The 14,720-nt window shown below is 49.6% G+C and overlaps 1 protein-coding gene across 1 annotated transcript; it reads right to left on the minus strand.

Moving 5' to 3' along the window:
* Window positions 1–373: 373 nt before the first annotated feature.
* Window positions 374–10,839, minus strand: KRT75 (keratin 75). The gene is made up of 9 exons (XM_023211052.2): window positions 10,121–10,839; window positions 9,354–9,568; window positions 8,320–8,380; window positions 7,861–7,956; window positions 6,849–7,013; window positions 4,917–5,042; window positions 4,555–4,775; window positions 3,118–3,152; window positions 374–1,062 (listed from the first exon to the last, which is right to left on the minus strand). The coding sequence occupies exons 1-9, from the start codon at window positions 10,778–10,780 to the stop codon at window positions 824–826; spliced, it is 1,818 nt and encodes a 605-aa protein (XP_023066820.1). The 5' UTR covers window positions 10,781–10,839; the 3' UTR covers window positions 374–823.
* Window positions 10,840–14,720: the final 3,881 nt, after the last annotated feature.

Here is a 14,720-nt window from a genome sequence, read left to right on the forward strand (position 1 = left end):
TGAAGCTGTCAGGGAACAATCAGCCCCTCTGCTGGGCCACCCACCCGGCGTCAGTATTCTGGAACACTGGTTTGGAACAGAGACGGCACCAACAGAGCAGGGAGGCCGGTCTGGGCTTCTCCCAGTAGCTCCAGCTCCCCAAACAATGCATGCCAAGGAGAGGGAAAAGGAAGTCTGGCCAGCCCTGCACTCCGTGCTCCTCTGCAGCTGGCCCTCCCTTCCTGCCAGCCAGCCTTCTTAGCTCAGAGGGAAGGGGCAAGGGCTGATGCCTCTGAGCACTGGTTGTGTGAAGCCTGTTCCGGGAGCAGGCCTGGGGGAGGAGGAGAATTACTTTGGGTCAGTCACCGTTCCAAACAGAGGGCCAGACAACAAACAGGCGACACATGCATTTAATAGACGCATTCCAGGGAGGGAACAGAAGGAGCACTGACTCCCAACAGGCTGCTTATAAACATGATGAGACAGGTGGGTGACAACCTGGCATTGAGACAGACTCCCCAACCTCTGCATCTGGAGGGAGGGAGGGAGGTGGAGCTGGAGGAGGACTTTCCAGCTGCCTGGGCCTCACGAGATAGGCTGAATGAGAGCCTCGGGAGAGAGCAGGTTTTGGTTTTACATGTGTAGCAGACAGGTGCTGCCGGCAGTCTGGGCACTGTCAGGAGGGAGAGGCTAGCTTAGGCCTGGGAATGGGGTGTAGCCAGTACTGCAGGCTCCCAGCAGCACAGGTGCACCTTACGAGGAGAGAGGAAGGAGGAGGACCCAGGTGTCCAGGTGTGACTGCAAACAGGCCTCAAGGCAGGGGAGAGGGAGCCATGCGGCTCTCTTAGTGCTTGTAGCTCTTCCGGCTGGAGGATGTGGTAGAGACAAACTTGACACTAGAACCACTGCCCCCTAGGCCCCGGTTGCTGGTGGCACTGAAACCAGAACCTCCCAGGCCTGCACCCAGGCTATGCCCGCCACTAGTGGTGAAGGAGTAGCCGCTGCCCCCACCGAGGCCCAGGCTTCCACCTCCAATGCCGCTGCCGCTTCCATAGCCACTGGAAAGAGTGGAGCTGACCACAGCTGCCGGGAAGAAAGGAGGTGTGGTCAGATCAAGTGCAGGAGAGAAGACAGTGGGAGTGCCAGGGCCTGTGCCCTGGAGTCCTTGGGTGGGGAGGGGTGGTCTCATTAGCCAGCAGTTTGCCTCCTTCCAATATCCCCTGCTTAGTGAGATCACTGCCATATGCCTTGGCCTGTGCTCCTGAGCTGCAGCTCCAGGCAGACTCTCAGGCTGGAGTGGCTTCCTCCTCCCGTTCCAGAATCTACTGGAGCCCTCTCCTCCTGGAAGCAGCTCCAGGCTACCTGCTTTCCCTTTGATCCTCCTGCTGTGCCGTCTGGGCCTGTCTCCCTCTCCGGGCCTGACTCCAGAGTTTCTCTTCCTTCTGGATGCTCACTGGGGGAGGGGCACACTCCTCTTCCCTCAGGGTCCCCCAGTCCCACACTCAGAATCACAGAGTGGAGGCTGGAATATTCTTAATGGATCAAGTGACAGATTAACCTGTTGGCCAGTCAACTGTGACCCCGTCCTCCTCCCAACTTATTCTTCTCCTAATTTATAACTTATCCCCTTACACATTCTAACACCCTACTTAGGGTTCTGCAGAAGGAAAATCAAATAAAAAAAAAGACTCCGTTACAGGATGAATTGTGTCTTTCAAAAACTTATGGTGAAGTGTTAACACCAGCATCCGTGAATGCAGCCTTATTTGGAAATGGGATTGTTGCAGGTACAACTAAGTTAAGATAAAGTCTGTAGGGTGGGCCCTGATCTAACATGACTGGTGACCATACAGAAAGAAGGAAGGCATTCATCTGAAGCCACAGACACACAGGGACACGGTCATACAATCACAGAGACAGAGAGTGGAGGGATGCAGCCACAAGCCAAGGAATACCGAGGATGAATGGCCACTGCCAGAGCTACGAGGAGGCTGGAGGGGGGCTGGGCCACCATGTTCCAGGACACCATCTGGTTTGGAGAGGGGATAGCGCCACCCTGCATGACATACAGAGCAGGAGGCTGGCCTGGGCTCCAAGTTTCAGAGGGAGCAGGGCCCTGCTAACCCCTAATTTCAGCCTCCGGAACTGTGAGACAAGACATTTCTGTTGCTTTAAGCTACCTGACTGGTGGTACTTTGCTACAGCAGACCTGGAAAACTAATACAGACAATTAGGTGTTTTCAAAAGAAAAGGAGCTTCGAGGTTATGCTTGAAGGTCTGTCCCCAAAATTAGCTTAGAGGGTCTCCGGCACCACTAGACAAGGACATCAGGGAAGGACACCTGGGTGGTTCAGATGGCTTTGCCTTCTAGAATCATTGGCTAATATAATCAATTGCTCTTATGAATGCCCATCAAGAAAACCAAACCCAAACTCATTTGTAGAGGGTGAGTTGTAAGAGTCATTTCTGTTGCCCTCATGATGCCAGCACTGAGCTCTGCAAATGACCACTTCTCTCACCAGCACAGGGCCATGCCAGCTTGTTAATAACTCTCCTGTTTTAGAGCTACTGTACCCAACTGTCATATTTTATGCTGCCTTCACTGCTTTGAAAACCCCTGGCATCTTTCTGCAGATATACTCTGCAGAACTGAGCCAAGCAGTGGAGCTTCTTCCAAAACGGTTTGGGAGAGAAGCTGCCTAGTTGGCAATGCTCTCGTCTGCAGCATAAAGGTTCCCTTTAAAGGTCCAAGCCAGACCAAGAATTGTCATAAATCCTGTCTACATCAAATGCTCACTTCTGTGCTGGGCTTGCAGCCCCAACAAAAAAGGCAGGGAATTCTGGCAGGTAGGAGATGTGGCCAGGATTTTTTAAACCCACTCAGAACAATGACAACAAATCTCCCATCACCCCTTCTGTGACACCCTCACTCTCAAAGGGGAAAGAACTGTGACATCAAAGACTCTGCTAATATGGCTTGCTTTGTAAGGGACTCAAAACCTCCAACCTTCTCCAAATGAACTCTGTCTGTGAGGTTCCTTCTAACCCCTCATATCTTCACCCTCCTGCAGGCCCACCACGTCCCCATCCCCTCCACCACACACACTTCAAATGGCACAAGAAGTATGTCATACTCACAAATGTTAACTGGAGAAACTCCCTCTCCACTCAACCTGATTGGGAAGAGCAGGGAGAAGAAAGGTTACTAATGTGGCTAGCAGCTTACGGGCCTTTACAATGACACTTTTGTAATTGTTTTCAAAGCATTTAAACATACTTTATTATTTTTATTGCAGAAGTAATGCAGGTTGAAATTACTTGAGCACTAGTAGTATTAAAGATAATGTTAATAACCTAATGAATAAAATAAGGTGGAATTTGAGGTTCATAGGAGCAAAAATCTATAATCTCAGAAATACATTTTTTGGTTTAAACTAGTTATATGCCTTAAGGAAATTAAAAGTAATCGTACACTGGCATCAACTGGATAGGAAGGGCCTGTCCTATAATAAGATTTGTCTCTCAACAAGGGTCCATTGTCAAGCACTGAGCCAGGGCAGAGCTTATTATACATAAGTGCAGAGAGGAGTCTGAGTCATAAAAATAACAGTAGTAATATCAGTTTATTATTATGTTAGTAACCAAGTAACTTTGCTTTAGCATCTTCAGGACAGAACTGGCATTCATTCATAAACACATACTGAGAATCTTAACAAGAGCTAACAGTTGTTGAGTATCTGTTACCTGTATCACACCACTCAGTTCTCTCAACAACCCCATGAGGTAGGTATTATTCACTCACTTTTATAGAGGGAGAAATGGAAGCTCAGACAAGTTAACTAACTTGCCCATAGTCACAAAACTGGATTTGAAGCCAGATTCATCTGACAACAAAACCTATGTCATTGGCCACAAAACTGAATGATAGCTAACATTTATTTAACACGCTGTGTACCATGCACTGTTCTAAGAGCTTTGTGTGTATTCACCTGTTTGAACCCTTTTAATAATGTGAGAATTTAGAACTATTGTTATTCACATTTTATTGGGTGAGAACACTGAGACATGGAGAGGTTAAGTAATCTGCTCTTGGCTACACAGCTTCTAACTGGTAGAGCACAAAACTCTCATGAAGCTTTGCAGATCATGTAATCTGACCTTTTCATTTTATCATTGAAGAAATTGAGGGCCAGAGAAGGGAGACTGACTTTCCCAAGGTTATGTAGCTACTTAGTGGTAGATCTGTAAGCCCAAATCCTAGGACTGTTTGTTTTCAGCCTATGGCCTTTTAGACCACATTTTGAGAGCTGCCATGTAATCAGATGTCTCCTTAGTTACTTAGATCTGATCAGGTTTTAGGTTTCTATGTGGGTACTAATTATAGTTGCACCTCAAATGATTTACTAGCCTGGAAGGAAATTAAAATTACTTTTTTTTTTTTTGCCATAGTCCAATTCTGAACTGCATTTTCTTCCAGGAGAAGAAGGGGCTGCAACAGCCTGAGCCCCTAGGAATGCCCAGGAAGCTGGGGGAGCTCAACTTGCTTTGAGGATGAAGTTTGTGCATCTATCTCACCTGCACTCCTCGCCCTCCAGCAGCTTGCGGTAGGTGGCGATCTCCACGTCCAGTGCCAGCTTGATGTTCATCAGCTCCTGGTACTCACGCAGGAGCCGAGCCATATCCTGCTTGGCCTTCTGCAGAGCCTCCTCAAGGTCCACCAACTTGGCCCGTGCATCCTTGAGAGCCAGTTCTCCACGCTGTTCTGCATCAGCAATGGCTGTTTGCAAGCTGGAGCACTGTAAGGACAGGAGGAAGCCGTGAATCCTGCTGACAGCCCATGGAGGTGTGGTGCTTCTTGGGGAGGAGTTCTTAAAGATGGCAGAATGGCCCAAAAGAAATGAGCATTTGAGGAGCTCTTGGTCCTGCCAAAACTTTACCTGCTTCTTGACGCTGTCGATCTCAGCTCTCAGCCTCTGGATCATGCGGTTCATTTCAGAGATCTCTTGTTTGGTGTTTCGAAGGTCATCCCCATGTCTGCCTGCTGTGACCTGCAGCTCCTCATACTGAGAGAACCAGAGCAAACCCAGTCACTGAGTCAAATGCCTGGCCCGGACACTCGCTGTGCACACAGACTCACCCTGGGTGCCACAAGGAGGCTCATTTATTCCTGGTCATTCACTCCTTCCCCCTGAAGCTTACAGTTTATTGGGGGACATAGACATTGATTGAATCAGCATATTATCAAATGTATAGTTCCACACTGAGATAAGTGCCCTTAGGAAATGAACAGGGTCCTGGGAGAGTGTAGTGAAGGAATCTGACCTAGAGTTGGAAGTGGGGAGTGGTGGTCAGGGAAGTCTCTCCAGAGATGGAGATGCCTGAGCTGTGGTCTGAAGGATGAGAAGGAGGGACCTAAGTGACCAGCTGTGGGGGAGAACATTCCAGACAAAGGAAACAGCCTGCATGAAGACCCTGGGTCAGGGAAGGAACATGGTGAGTTCTAGGAGTGAGATGGTGATTTGGTCACTATCCCTGGGGAGTTCCTGATCACAAAGCATGCATCCAGACCAACTGTGCCCATGAATTTTGGTAGCCCTCCAAACACCAGTGCTGGGGAAACAGGGAGGAGATATGGGGGAATGGTGTGGGATGGTACAGAGGCTGTGGAAGGCACAATTTTGAAGTCTTTGTAAAAGTATTCCCAATCTCAGGTAGTTCTCAATCTAATGGTGCATAACCAGGACACAGGGCACATGAATTTAAGAGCAATAATTACACCCTGTCTCCTGCAGCAGACTGAAGTGAAATCTACACCCTTCCCTGACACAAGGAGATCCCCTGCCCGAGTCAAGATCTGTGAGGTTCTTGAAAGTGCTGACGAGCTCAGCTTCCTGTTTCTAGATATACACGATTAAATGGAGCAACAACCCAACAACACGAGGAATTGTTTGCTATCGATTTCAACCACTTCACCTTGGGGTTAAGTGCATCATGTTTCCTCTCACCGTCAAGGCGCTGCCTCTGCGCTGTGGACCCCTGGCCCCTGCTACCCACCTTCCTTTCCACCACACTCCTGACCAGACGGGACTGAGGCAGTGCATGAAGCAGGCAAAGAGTAGGAACCAGCTTGTAGGTGAGCAGCTGCCCCAAGAGGGGTCTGGATTTGGCAGGGAGCTGGTATCATGGGTCAACTGTACCCTTCCAAAGCCAAACGTCGTTGTGGCTGTCTGAGCTCTGGGAAGTAGCTATTTGTGTGTATCCCAGCCTTCCTCTTCCTGACATAAACTCCCTTGCTTGTTTCTGCCTGCCAGCACCTTGTTCAGCCTTAAATCTCTCCTCACTCCTCGGCAATCTTTTGTCCTTCACGGCTTCCCAACCGGACAAAGCTCTCACGTCTTCCTGGAAGCTTTTTATTCATGCTATCTTTTCCCTTCCATGATTGTCTATTCACTTCATGGCCTCCCGGAGCTTGGGTTCTCTGTTTGCAGTTTATTCATTTGCAACCCTGTAACCTTGATTGGCATACATCAGGAGCTCAGAAAATATATACAGAATTAATAAGCCTTTTAGAAATTGCTTCATGACTGTGTCTCAGTTGTCCTGGTGTCTCACTCTGCTCCCACCCAGATCTTGAGGAATATGGGGCCGGTGGATGTCCTGAGCTCCCAGCATTGGGTTGACCACGTATTAGTGTGTCTGGTTGGGTTTCCACATGCATTTCAAGCTAAGTTTTCATAGCATCAAAGACATGCCTGCTAAGTTGAAATAAACAAATGTGCTCACACTCTTCCTGAGGCTGAGTTAAATGATAATGTGGAGCCTCAGAGAACACTAACCCTGGAGCCTATCACGGAGGTGTCCATGCTCACCTTGGTCTGGTACCAGGACTCAGCCTCGGCCCGGCTGCGGTTGGCAATGTCCTCGTATTGCGCTTTGACCTCGGCAATGATACTGTCCAGGTCCAGGTTGCGGTTGTTGTCCATGGACAGCACCACAGACGTGTCACTGACCTGGGTCTGCAACTGGGACAGCTCCTGCAGGGCAGTAAACACAGCATCACCAAGGCATAAGAAGAAGGATCTTAAATCTTCATGGTTAACTACCCATCTAGGTCAGGAATCCTTTCCTTGGTATTCCTGGAAGATTCTCCCAGCTGTTCCCTAGGTATTCCCATTCATCCCAAAAGATCAGTGTGGTAAAAGTCTTTCCCAGCCTTGCTTCTCAAGGCTCCCATCTGTGTGCTTTCCCTGGGCATAAGGATGGGTAAGCATCCTCTGAATTGGAATTGCATAGATTTGAATGTGACATGTGTCTGTTCAGTCTGCCAGCATAAAAGCCTTCTTCAAGAGCATCAGGGAACATCTGGGACCCTGCTTCCCCCTGCGCAGTGTGACTCCATCACTTTCCACCTCTCTCTCTCTTTCCACAGACCCAGGTCTCTGCCTTCAGAGGGTTAGTGCCCAGAACGAGGCATCTTCAAAGGGCAGGAAGCCCCCTGACCAATGAGCTGAGGGGTAGCTTGCTTGCTTTTTTTTTTTTTTTTTTTAATACTTTTCAGGGAAGGGGAAGGGAACAGGTATGTCTTGATTCCTTGGGAAAGTTACCCAGTAACCTAGAATTTGGGAATCAGTACTCTCTCCTTGCTAGATGCTGTCTTGCCATGGGATGAGGGAGTTCGGAGGAGAAGCATCAGAGCTGGGGTAGTTTAGCATGATAAGGCTCCAAGCAGTTCTCCCTGGTCCCCCTACCCCCAAGCCCTAGCTTGAAGTATCCAGGCAAGATGCTGGGCAAAGGCACTGAGTAAATGAATGACACAATGCACCATCCTTTTCTTTCCAGGCCCCAGACCTAGGAGGGACAGAAATACTTGCAGACTCTTACTGCATCAAAGACTGAGTGGAGGAAGTTGATCTCCTCAGGCAGAGATTTGACCTTGGCCTCCAGCTCCACCTTGTTCATGTAGGCAGCATCTACATCCTGGAACGACAGCACAGGATGCTCCTTTGAGTCTGCAGCCCCAAGCACTTAGCCTAAAAGAAGCCGAGCAGATTTTTCCCTAGCCCATCTAGTTTGGATTTTAGAAAACTCTGGGTCTGGGGGATTTGGGGTTGGGGATGGGTGATTACTGAGAACTGGGGCTTGAATCCCTGAGCTCACAGAAACCCAAGTAGGGCTAATGGTGCCATCAACATAGAGGGAGCATGTTAGGAGATTTGAACCCTGCAGATATTCTCATGGTTGATGTGACATTTCTTGGGTGGCCCAAGGGTCAGAGGTCAGGTTACTCCACACTCCAGATTCCGTTTTAAACCTTCTCCTTTGAGAGACATCCCCACTCACCTTTTTCAGGGCTACAAATTCATTCTCAGCAGCCGTGCGCTTGTTAATTTCATCTTCGTACCTATAAGGACAGAGGAGGGGGTGTGCTGTTGAGTAAGTTTGCATTGAACTCTTCCTGGGCTGGTGTAGCAAGAGTTAAGAGCCCTCGAATCATTTCCAGCTCTTCCGCTGACCTGGGCATGACTTTGGGTGATTCACCTAACCTCTATTTCTCCCTCCATAAAAGGGGGATAATTTCTTCTGCTAGTTTTTAATAAAGTTTTCTAAGAGTAGAAGGTGAGCATGGAACTTAAAGGAATAGAAAAATATACTTAGGCAATTCCGTCTTTTGATAGATATGCAATGCCAATCTTTAAAATGTTTTTCCACCTCAAGTGTCTGCTGAAATCGTGGAGTAAACTTTATCTGTTCAGCAGGCTCTTTCAGGTACATTTTGATATATTTTCACTGAATCTCAGGGTGGCCCCCGAGAACCGTGCTTTTTGTAACTGGGGGTAGCTCAAGCTCAGAAATAAGGGCAAGCTGGCTAACGGGTTAGCCTGGGCCAAATCCCTTTCCACTGGATACCTCACCTACTGCAGCCTGGATGATGTGCAGTCAAAAATTGCCCCCCACAAGGAAGGTCAGATTGCCTCCTTTAAACTCTTCCTTGCTACCTCTCTTCACTCCACAGTGAATGCCATCCTGGAAATGCAAACCATCCCAGTAATTAAGCCCATGTCCAGTGAATTAAACAATATGCTGACTGTGAAATTACATTATGATTTCTAGAGTGAGTAGCAATGTTTTGTCGGATGATGCTGATATCCCTTTGTAGTCATGTGGACAAAAGGAATAGGATCTTCATCAATAGTGATGCCGAGATGAAGGTCCTTGTGTTACCCCATACAGTGCTGTCTCCACCTTGTGGGATAACAGCTACAGTTCCAAAGCTCCCAGCTGATACCAGCATTTCCTCCTTTGCACTTCTCTGGTCCTCATACAAAGGAGCTTTAGGATGGCTGTGTGTGGCCAGAAGCCAGTGTCCCACTTACCTGACTTTGAAATCTTCCACAACATCCTGCATGTTCCTCAGCTCAGCTTCAAGCCTGCCCCTCTCGGTGGTGAGGCTTTCCAGCTGCCGTCGGAGCTCACTGATATAGGAATCAAAGAGGGGCTCTAGGTTCTGCCTCACGGTTCTGGAGCCCTGCTCCTGCAGGAGGGCCCACTTGGTCTCCAGGACCTTGTTTTGCTGCTCCAAGAACCTCACCTGGAGGGAGGAAGAGAGAATGAAACCTTGAGAAGTTGGAGAGGCAGAGTCAGACACTCCTATTAATAAGGGAGAGAAGAAAAAGATATATTTTTTTCATGTGGCACCCATTGACAATAACGTAACTGACAACTCCAACCCAGAAGGAGGCAGTCCCTGGAGCTACCAGAAAGTTCCCTAGGGCTTGCATAGGATTCGGGTGGTGGAGCCTAGAGGCTTCTGTTGGCTGCTTTTGGGTTAAATTTCTCAACACCACCTACTCTGGGTTAGGGTAGTTTGCTGAGCAGCAACTCTCCTGTAGAGAATCAACTAAACTCTTCCCTTGGTGTTGACTGAACCAGCCTGCGTGGTTCTGAAAGAGAGGAAACTTTTACCAGGTCCTGTGGGGCAAGCTGGCCTGACTCGGAAGGGCCTCAGCCCCTGGGAGGCCTTGCTGAACAGTGCTCATTCCCACCATGGAGTCGTTTCATTATTGCTCTCCCACCATGGGATGGCCCTTCCAAGAGTTTATTCGATCCCAAACCCAAGGGGGTGGATGAAGCCCCTGCTCACCTTGTCGATGAAGGAGGCGAACTTGTTGTTGAGGGTCTTGATCTGCTCGCGCTCCTCGGCCCGCACCCGCTGGATGGTGGGGTCGATTTGCAGGTTGAGAGGAGTCAGGAGACTCTGGTTGACGGTGACCTCTTGGATGCCTCCAGGGGGGCACACAGGGAAGCTGGGGCCACTGAAGCCTCCTCCAACTCCACCCCCATAGCCAAATCCACTGTTGACTCCAAACCCACTGCTGGCCCTGCCACCAAAGCCACTTCGGAAGCTGCTGCCACACCCACTGATGGAGACCTGCTTGGCACCCCCCAGGTTGTAGAGGCTGCGGCTTCCAAAGCTGGCCCCAGCACTGCTGATCCTTCCCAGGCCCCCACTCCCTGCTGCAGGGCGGGCCACAGAGACAGAGCTGAAGCGAGAGCGGCCAGTTGCTGGGGTGGTGGCCGAGGTGGTGCTGAAGCCCCTGCGACTGCCAGACTGGAAGGTGATGGAGGACTGCCGAGACATGGTAGGTGAGGAAGTCTGGTGAGAAGGCACCTGAGGTGGGCTGGTGCAGGCAGTGGAGAAGACAGGTGGCTGGGGAACCCTGAGCCCATGACTTTTATGAGCATCCCTCGGGGGCGGGGCACTGCTAATGGAGAGGGCCTTCTGATGGCATCCCCTGGGCATCCGCCAACCCTGAGCTCACACTTGACATCCCTCGGGAAATGGTGTAAGGGCCACTCGCTGGTTCCCTGGCACCCCCTCCCCACAATGTGCAAACTCCTTTCCAGTTGCAACTTGATCAGCAGATGAGTAAGAAGCAAGTTAATTGCTTTCCGTCATGTGCTAATGATGCGTCTTGTAAAGGACTCAGCAAACACTGCCTCATTTCTAAACCGCTTTCTTAGGCCTGGGACCAACTCCTTCCTGTCCAAACATCTTGTGTTAATACAAGCCACTGTGCTTCACTGTTTCCTTGGGGTGCTTCCTATTCCCTAAGCATTTTCTCAGCAGCTACTGCCTGGTTCCCCAAGCCCCATGAAGCTATCTTTCCAGACCTTGAAGGTCCTGCTCTGTAATCATCTTCCTTAGTAATCCATCCCACTTTGATGGCCCCTTTATTCTGCTCTTAAGCTTCCGTAGCTATTGTGTAGGTCACACACCTGGTTTTCTGGAGCGTGTGTGTGCCTGTGCCCTGCCCACTGCAATATAATGTGACACTCAAGGCCAGCTAGTGCTCTGTCTCCTGGGGACAGAGGTTGTGAGAGGAGGAAGACTTGGGTTTGAATCTCAGACCTGCTCATAGCTGTGGGACCTTGAGCAAGCCATGAAACTTTTCTGTGCCTCAACTTGCATGTCTGTAAAATGGGGTTTGTGATGAATATTCACATGTGAAAACTTTTGCAAGGCCTGGTACATGTAAGAGCTGAGTAAGTGTCTATTGAGGCTTCCCTGCTTCTGATACAATGAAGTAATATTAAGGAAGTGCCAAATATGTGTCCATCCTGTGACTAGTCCTGTGGGAATTCAAAAGAAACACAATGCACATTATTTACCTTCAACAAGTTCATGGCTCTGTTGGGAAGATAAAACTGTACAAAATGGTGTACCATGAAGCATCACCTCCAAGCTGCATTTGAGGCTGCCTATCCCAGAAGTCTCCCAGGCAGGTCCCTCCTCCTCCTGAGGACCAAGAATTCCTAGCTCTCCAGTCCTTCATCAAAAGAGCTCCAACAGCTGCACCTAGCAGAGGATTTGTTATTTCCCTGTTTCTCCTGTTAACCTTGTAGACTGTCCCCTACATTTTCCATTAGTCTACAAACTGCAAAGAACACTTCAAGGCACCTCATCCCTCTGTTCTGCAACTCATTGCCCCGTCTCTACCATGGGAAGAGTCAGACCAAAACATTGCTGAATCTTCTTCCTTTTTTTTTTCCTTCCTTGAGACAGGGTCTCACTCTGTCACCCAGGCTGGAGTGCAGTGGCTCCATCTTGGCTCACTGCCACCTCCACCTCCTGGGCTCAGGTGATCCTCCCACCTCAGCTTCCTGAGTAGCTGGGACTACAGGCATGCTCCACCACGCCCATCTTTTTTTTTTTTTTTTTTTTTTTTTACTATTTTGCTCAGGCAGGTCTTGAACTCCTAAACTCAAGTCATCCATCCTCCTTGGCCTCCCAAAGTACTGAGATTACAGGCGTGAGCCACCACACCTGGCCTGTATCTTCTTTTATCTTGCTGCCTGCTTTCTTCTTGCTGTGGTTTTGAAAGCTGGGAGAGTAAGAGAGGAATTAATCAGCATTCAGTCTCCATTTCGTGGATGAGGGCATTGAGCCCAGAATGGTTAACTAGCCAGACAGACCCACAAGAAGCAGAGCCAGATTCCATGGTCTTTCCACACAGGTGTCCTTTTAGGGGGACACCGGTAACCGACCATTTGGCAGACGTTCTCACCTGCCTGGGATGGCAGCTTGGCACTCGGAGCGGCAGTTCTTTGTTCTCTAAGCTGTTTCCTCCTTGGGACTGAGGCCAGGGAGAGGCCTCTCCCCCATCTAGAGATTATTTGGGAGTCTCAGTTTGCACAGGAAAGATATGAATCATAGCTTGTGTTGATACAGGCCAGGAAGAGCAGAGGAGTTCCCTCACCTGGTTCCGTTGCCAACCCCAGCCAGGGTGGTGCATGGTTCTCAAGTGGAAAGAATAATTATGTTTGTTTTCTGTACTCTTCATTGCATGATAATCTGGCCCCCAGAAGAAAGGACACTTGTTTCCTGCGCTGTGCTGAGCAAATGCTTGCAGAGCTTTCCACAAAACAAAGGCCTTGGAGGGTCTGGGTGTGGGGAGTGGCTGGGCCAGCATGTCCACGGGAAGGGAGGTCCCCAGCCTTCTCTCACCATGCTTCCCACATGGGAAGCTGGCTTCAGGCTGCCTTCCCTCCCAGCCATTCCTTTCTTTCCCATGTTCCCTGCTGGGGCCCTCTTCCCAGGCACTTCATCTCTTTCTGTTTCCGTTCTGGTTTTTCTCAGCCATCACCTCTTGCCTGGGGCTGCTCGTTTATTCTTTTCCTCCTTCCCCCTCTAGTTTTCCCAAGACTGTTGTTTCTGAAGCTAGACGGTCTTATTCACAGGCTTTGCCAAGTTACATTGAGATAGAGAGATTGTTCATCTCCCTTCCTCCTCCACTCCCTCTTTTGTGACCTTTGACCTGCACAGTGACCTTTATCCTGGTGGTCAATATCTAGACGAGTGGCTGGGACACCTGGCCTCCCAGACAACTTGTGTCACCACCCTTTTAAAAATCTCAAAACTCATAGATTGTTAACACCTTCTTCGTTTTCTGCCATTTTTGTTTTGTTTTTAACCTCTTTGTAATTCTGCTTACAACTTATCCCTAAGAAGTCATCGAAGATGAACTGGGCCTAGCACTACCCCTTAACGCTGTTTCCCTGGAGTGCCTGCGTCTGGCATGCCCTTTGATATCTTGGTTTTCTGGTGTTATGAGTGTTAGTCCACTTTTGAGGGTTGGGCGTTTTCCTCCCAGCTCCAACTAGCCTCCTAACCACCCCAGATAGAATTGTGGCAGAAATTCGTGTGATTCAGACTGTCTAATTTAAAGAAGAACTACACATTCCTTTCTGTTCTCCAGTCTTTCTGCAGCCCTCTCCAACTCTGTGTTATTGGGTCTATCTGAGACAAGTTTTCTTGAGTTTGGAGAAGTGCTAGATTCAAAGGCCATAGTGTGTGCTCTGGTGCCTGAAGCTGGGAGAGGCAAACTCTTCAATTTCCCTGTTCTCTGCCCATCCTTCTCAGGTGATCTCTGTCATCCTGGGAGGAACCCTAAGGTCCTTGGCAGGTGGTGAATCCCAGGAGGCGGGGCCAGTTGGCGATAGGGGCTGTGGAGGAGGAGAGGAAGTGGGTGGGAGATGCTTCTTCCACAGATGAGGAGTGGCAAACGCACTAGGGAACTTTGGCTTCCAGCCAGGCCAGGGCCAGGGCAGGGCTGGCAGGGCTAAAGACCATGGGGCAGCAGGGGTTACCTCCCTGGAGCAGGCTGGCCTGAATCATAGAGCCAGGGCCCTGGGCATAGCATCTGAGGACCTAGGCCACAGCCACCTACCCCCAATTCCTCGACTGCTGGATTTCCCAGACTTCTCCTACTCTCTGTGGAGTCCTGGGTTTAGTGAGTAACTATTTATTAGCATTTATAATACGCCAGGCACTTGCTGTTCTAGCACAGGAGATACAGCAGTGAAGAAAGCAGCCACAACTCCCTTCCCTCCTGGAGCTTATATGGAAAGAGGAGGGGAGCAGAGGTAATTTGGAGGGGCAGACAAAATCCAGGTCTCCCAGTTGACACTCCCAGAGGCCGAGTGTGGAGAAGCTAATTCTGTTGTGGACACTCCAGGGGCCAAGTGTGGAGAAGGTAAATCTGTTGTGATGGCATCTGAGACATGCTGGCCAGAAATGCTTTGCCATCTTCACCATTTGTGCTGGGGTGGCCGCACTTCCTCAATGTTTGGTGTGTCTAACAGGCACTGCCCAGCCTGCCTCAGATCCTCCACCTCACAGCCCCCTTTGTGCCTGTAGTCAGAAGCAATAATTGCTCCCCAAAGGGCACTAAAGGTGCCAG

This window comes from Piliocolobus tephrosceles, chromosome 10 (genome assembly GCF_002776525.5).
Source record: "Piliocolobus tephrosceles isolate RC106 chromosome 10, ASM277652v3, whole genome shotgun sequence".
NCBI lineage: Eukaryota > Metazoa > Chordata > Mammalia > Primates > Cercopithecidae > Piliocolobus > Piliocolobus tephrosceles.

Excerpts from the sequence above, each read along its gene's own strand:
- KRT75 (XM_023211052.2), bottom strand. The coding sequence starts at position 10,780 with ATGCCCAGGGGATGCCATCAGAAGGCCCTCTCCATTAGCAGTGCCCCG. Across the intron at positions 9,569-10,120 it reads TCGCCTCCTTCATCGACAAG|GTGAGGTTCTTGGAGCAGCA; the intron begins GTGAGCAGGGGC and ends TCCTCCCTCCAG. Across the intron at positions 7,957-8,319 it reads AATTTGTAGCCCTGAAAAAG|GATGTAGATGCTGCCTACAT; the intron begins GTGAGTGGGGAT and ends CTGTCGTTCCAG.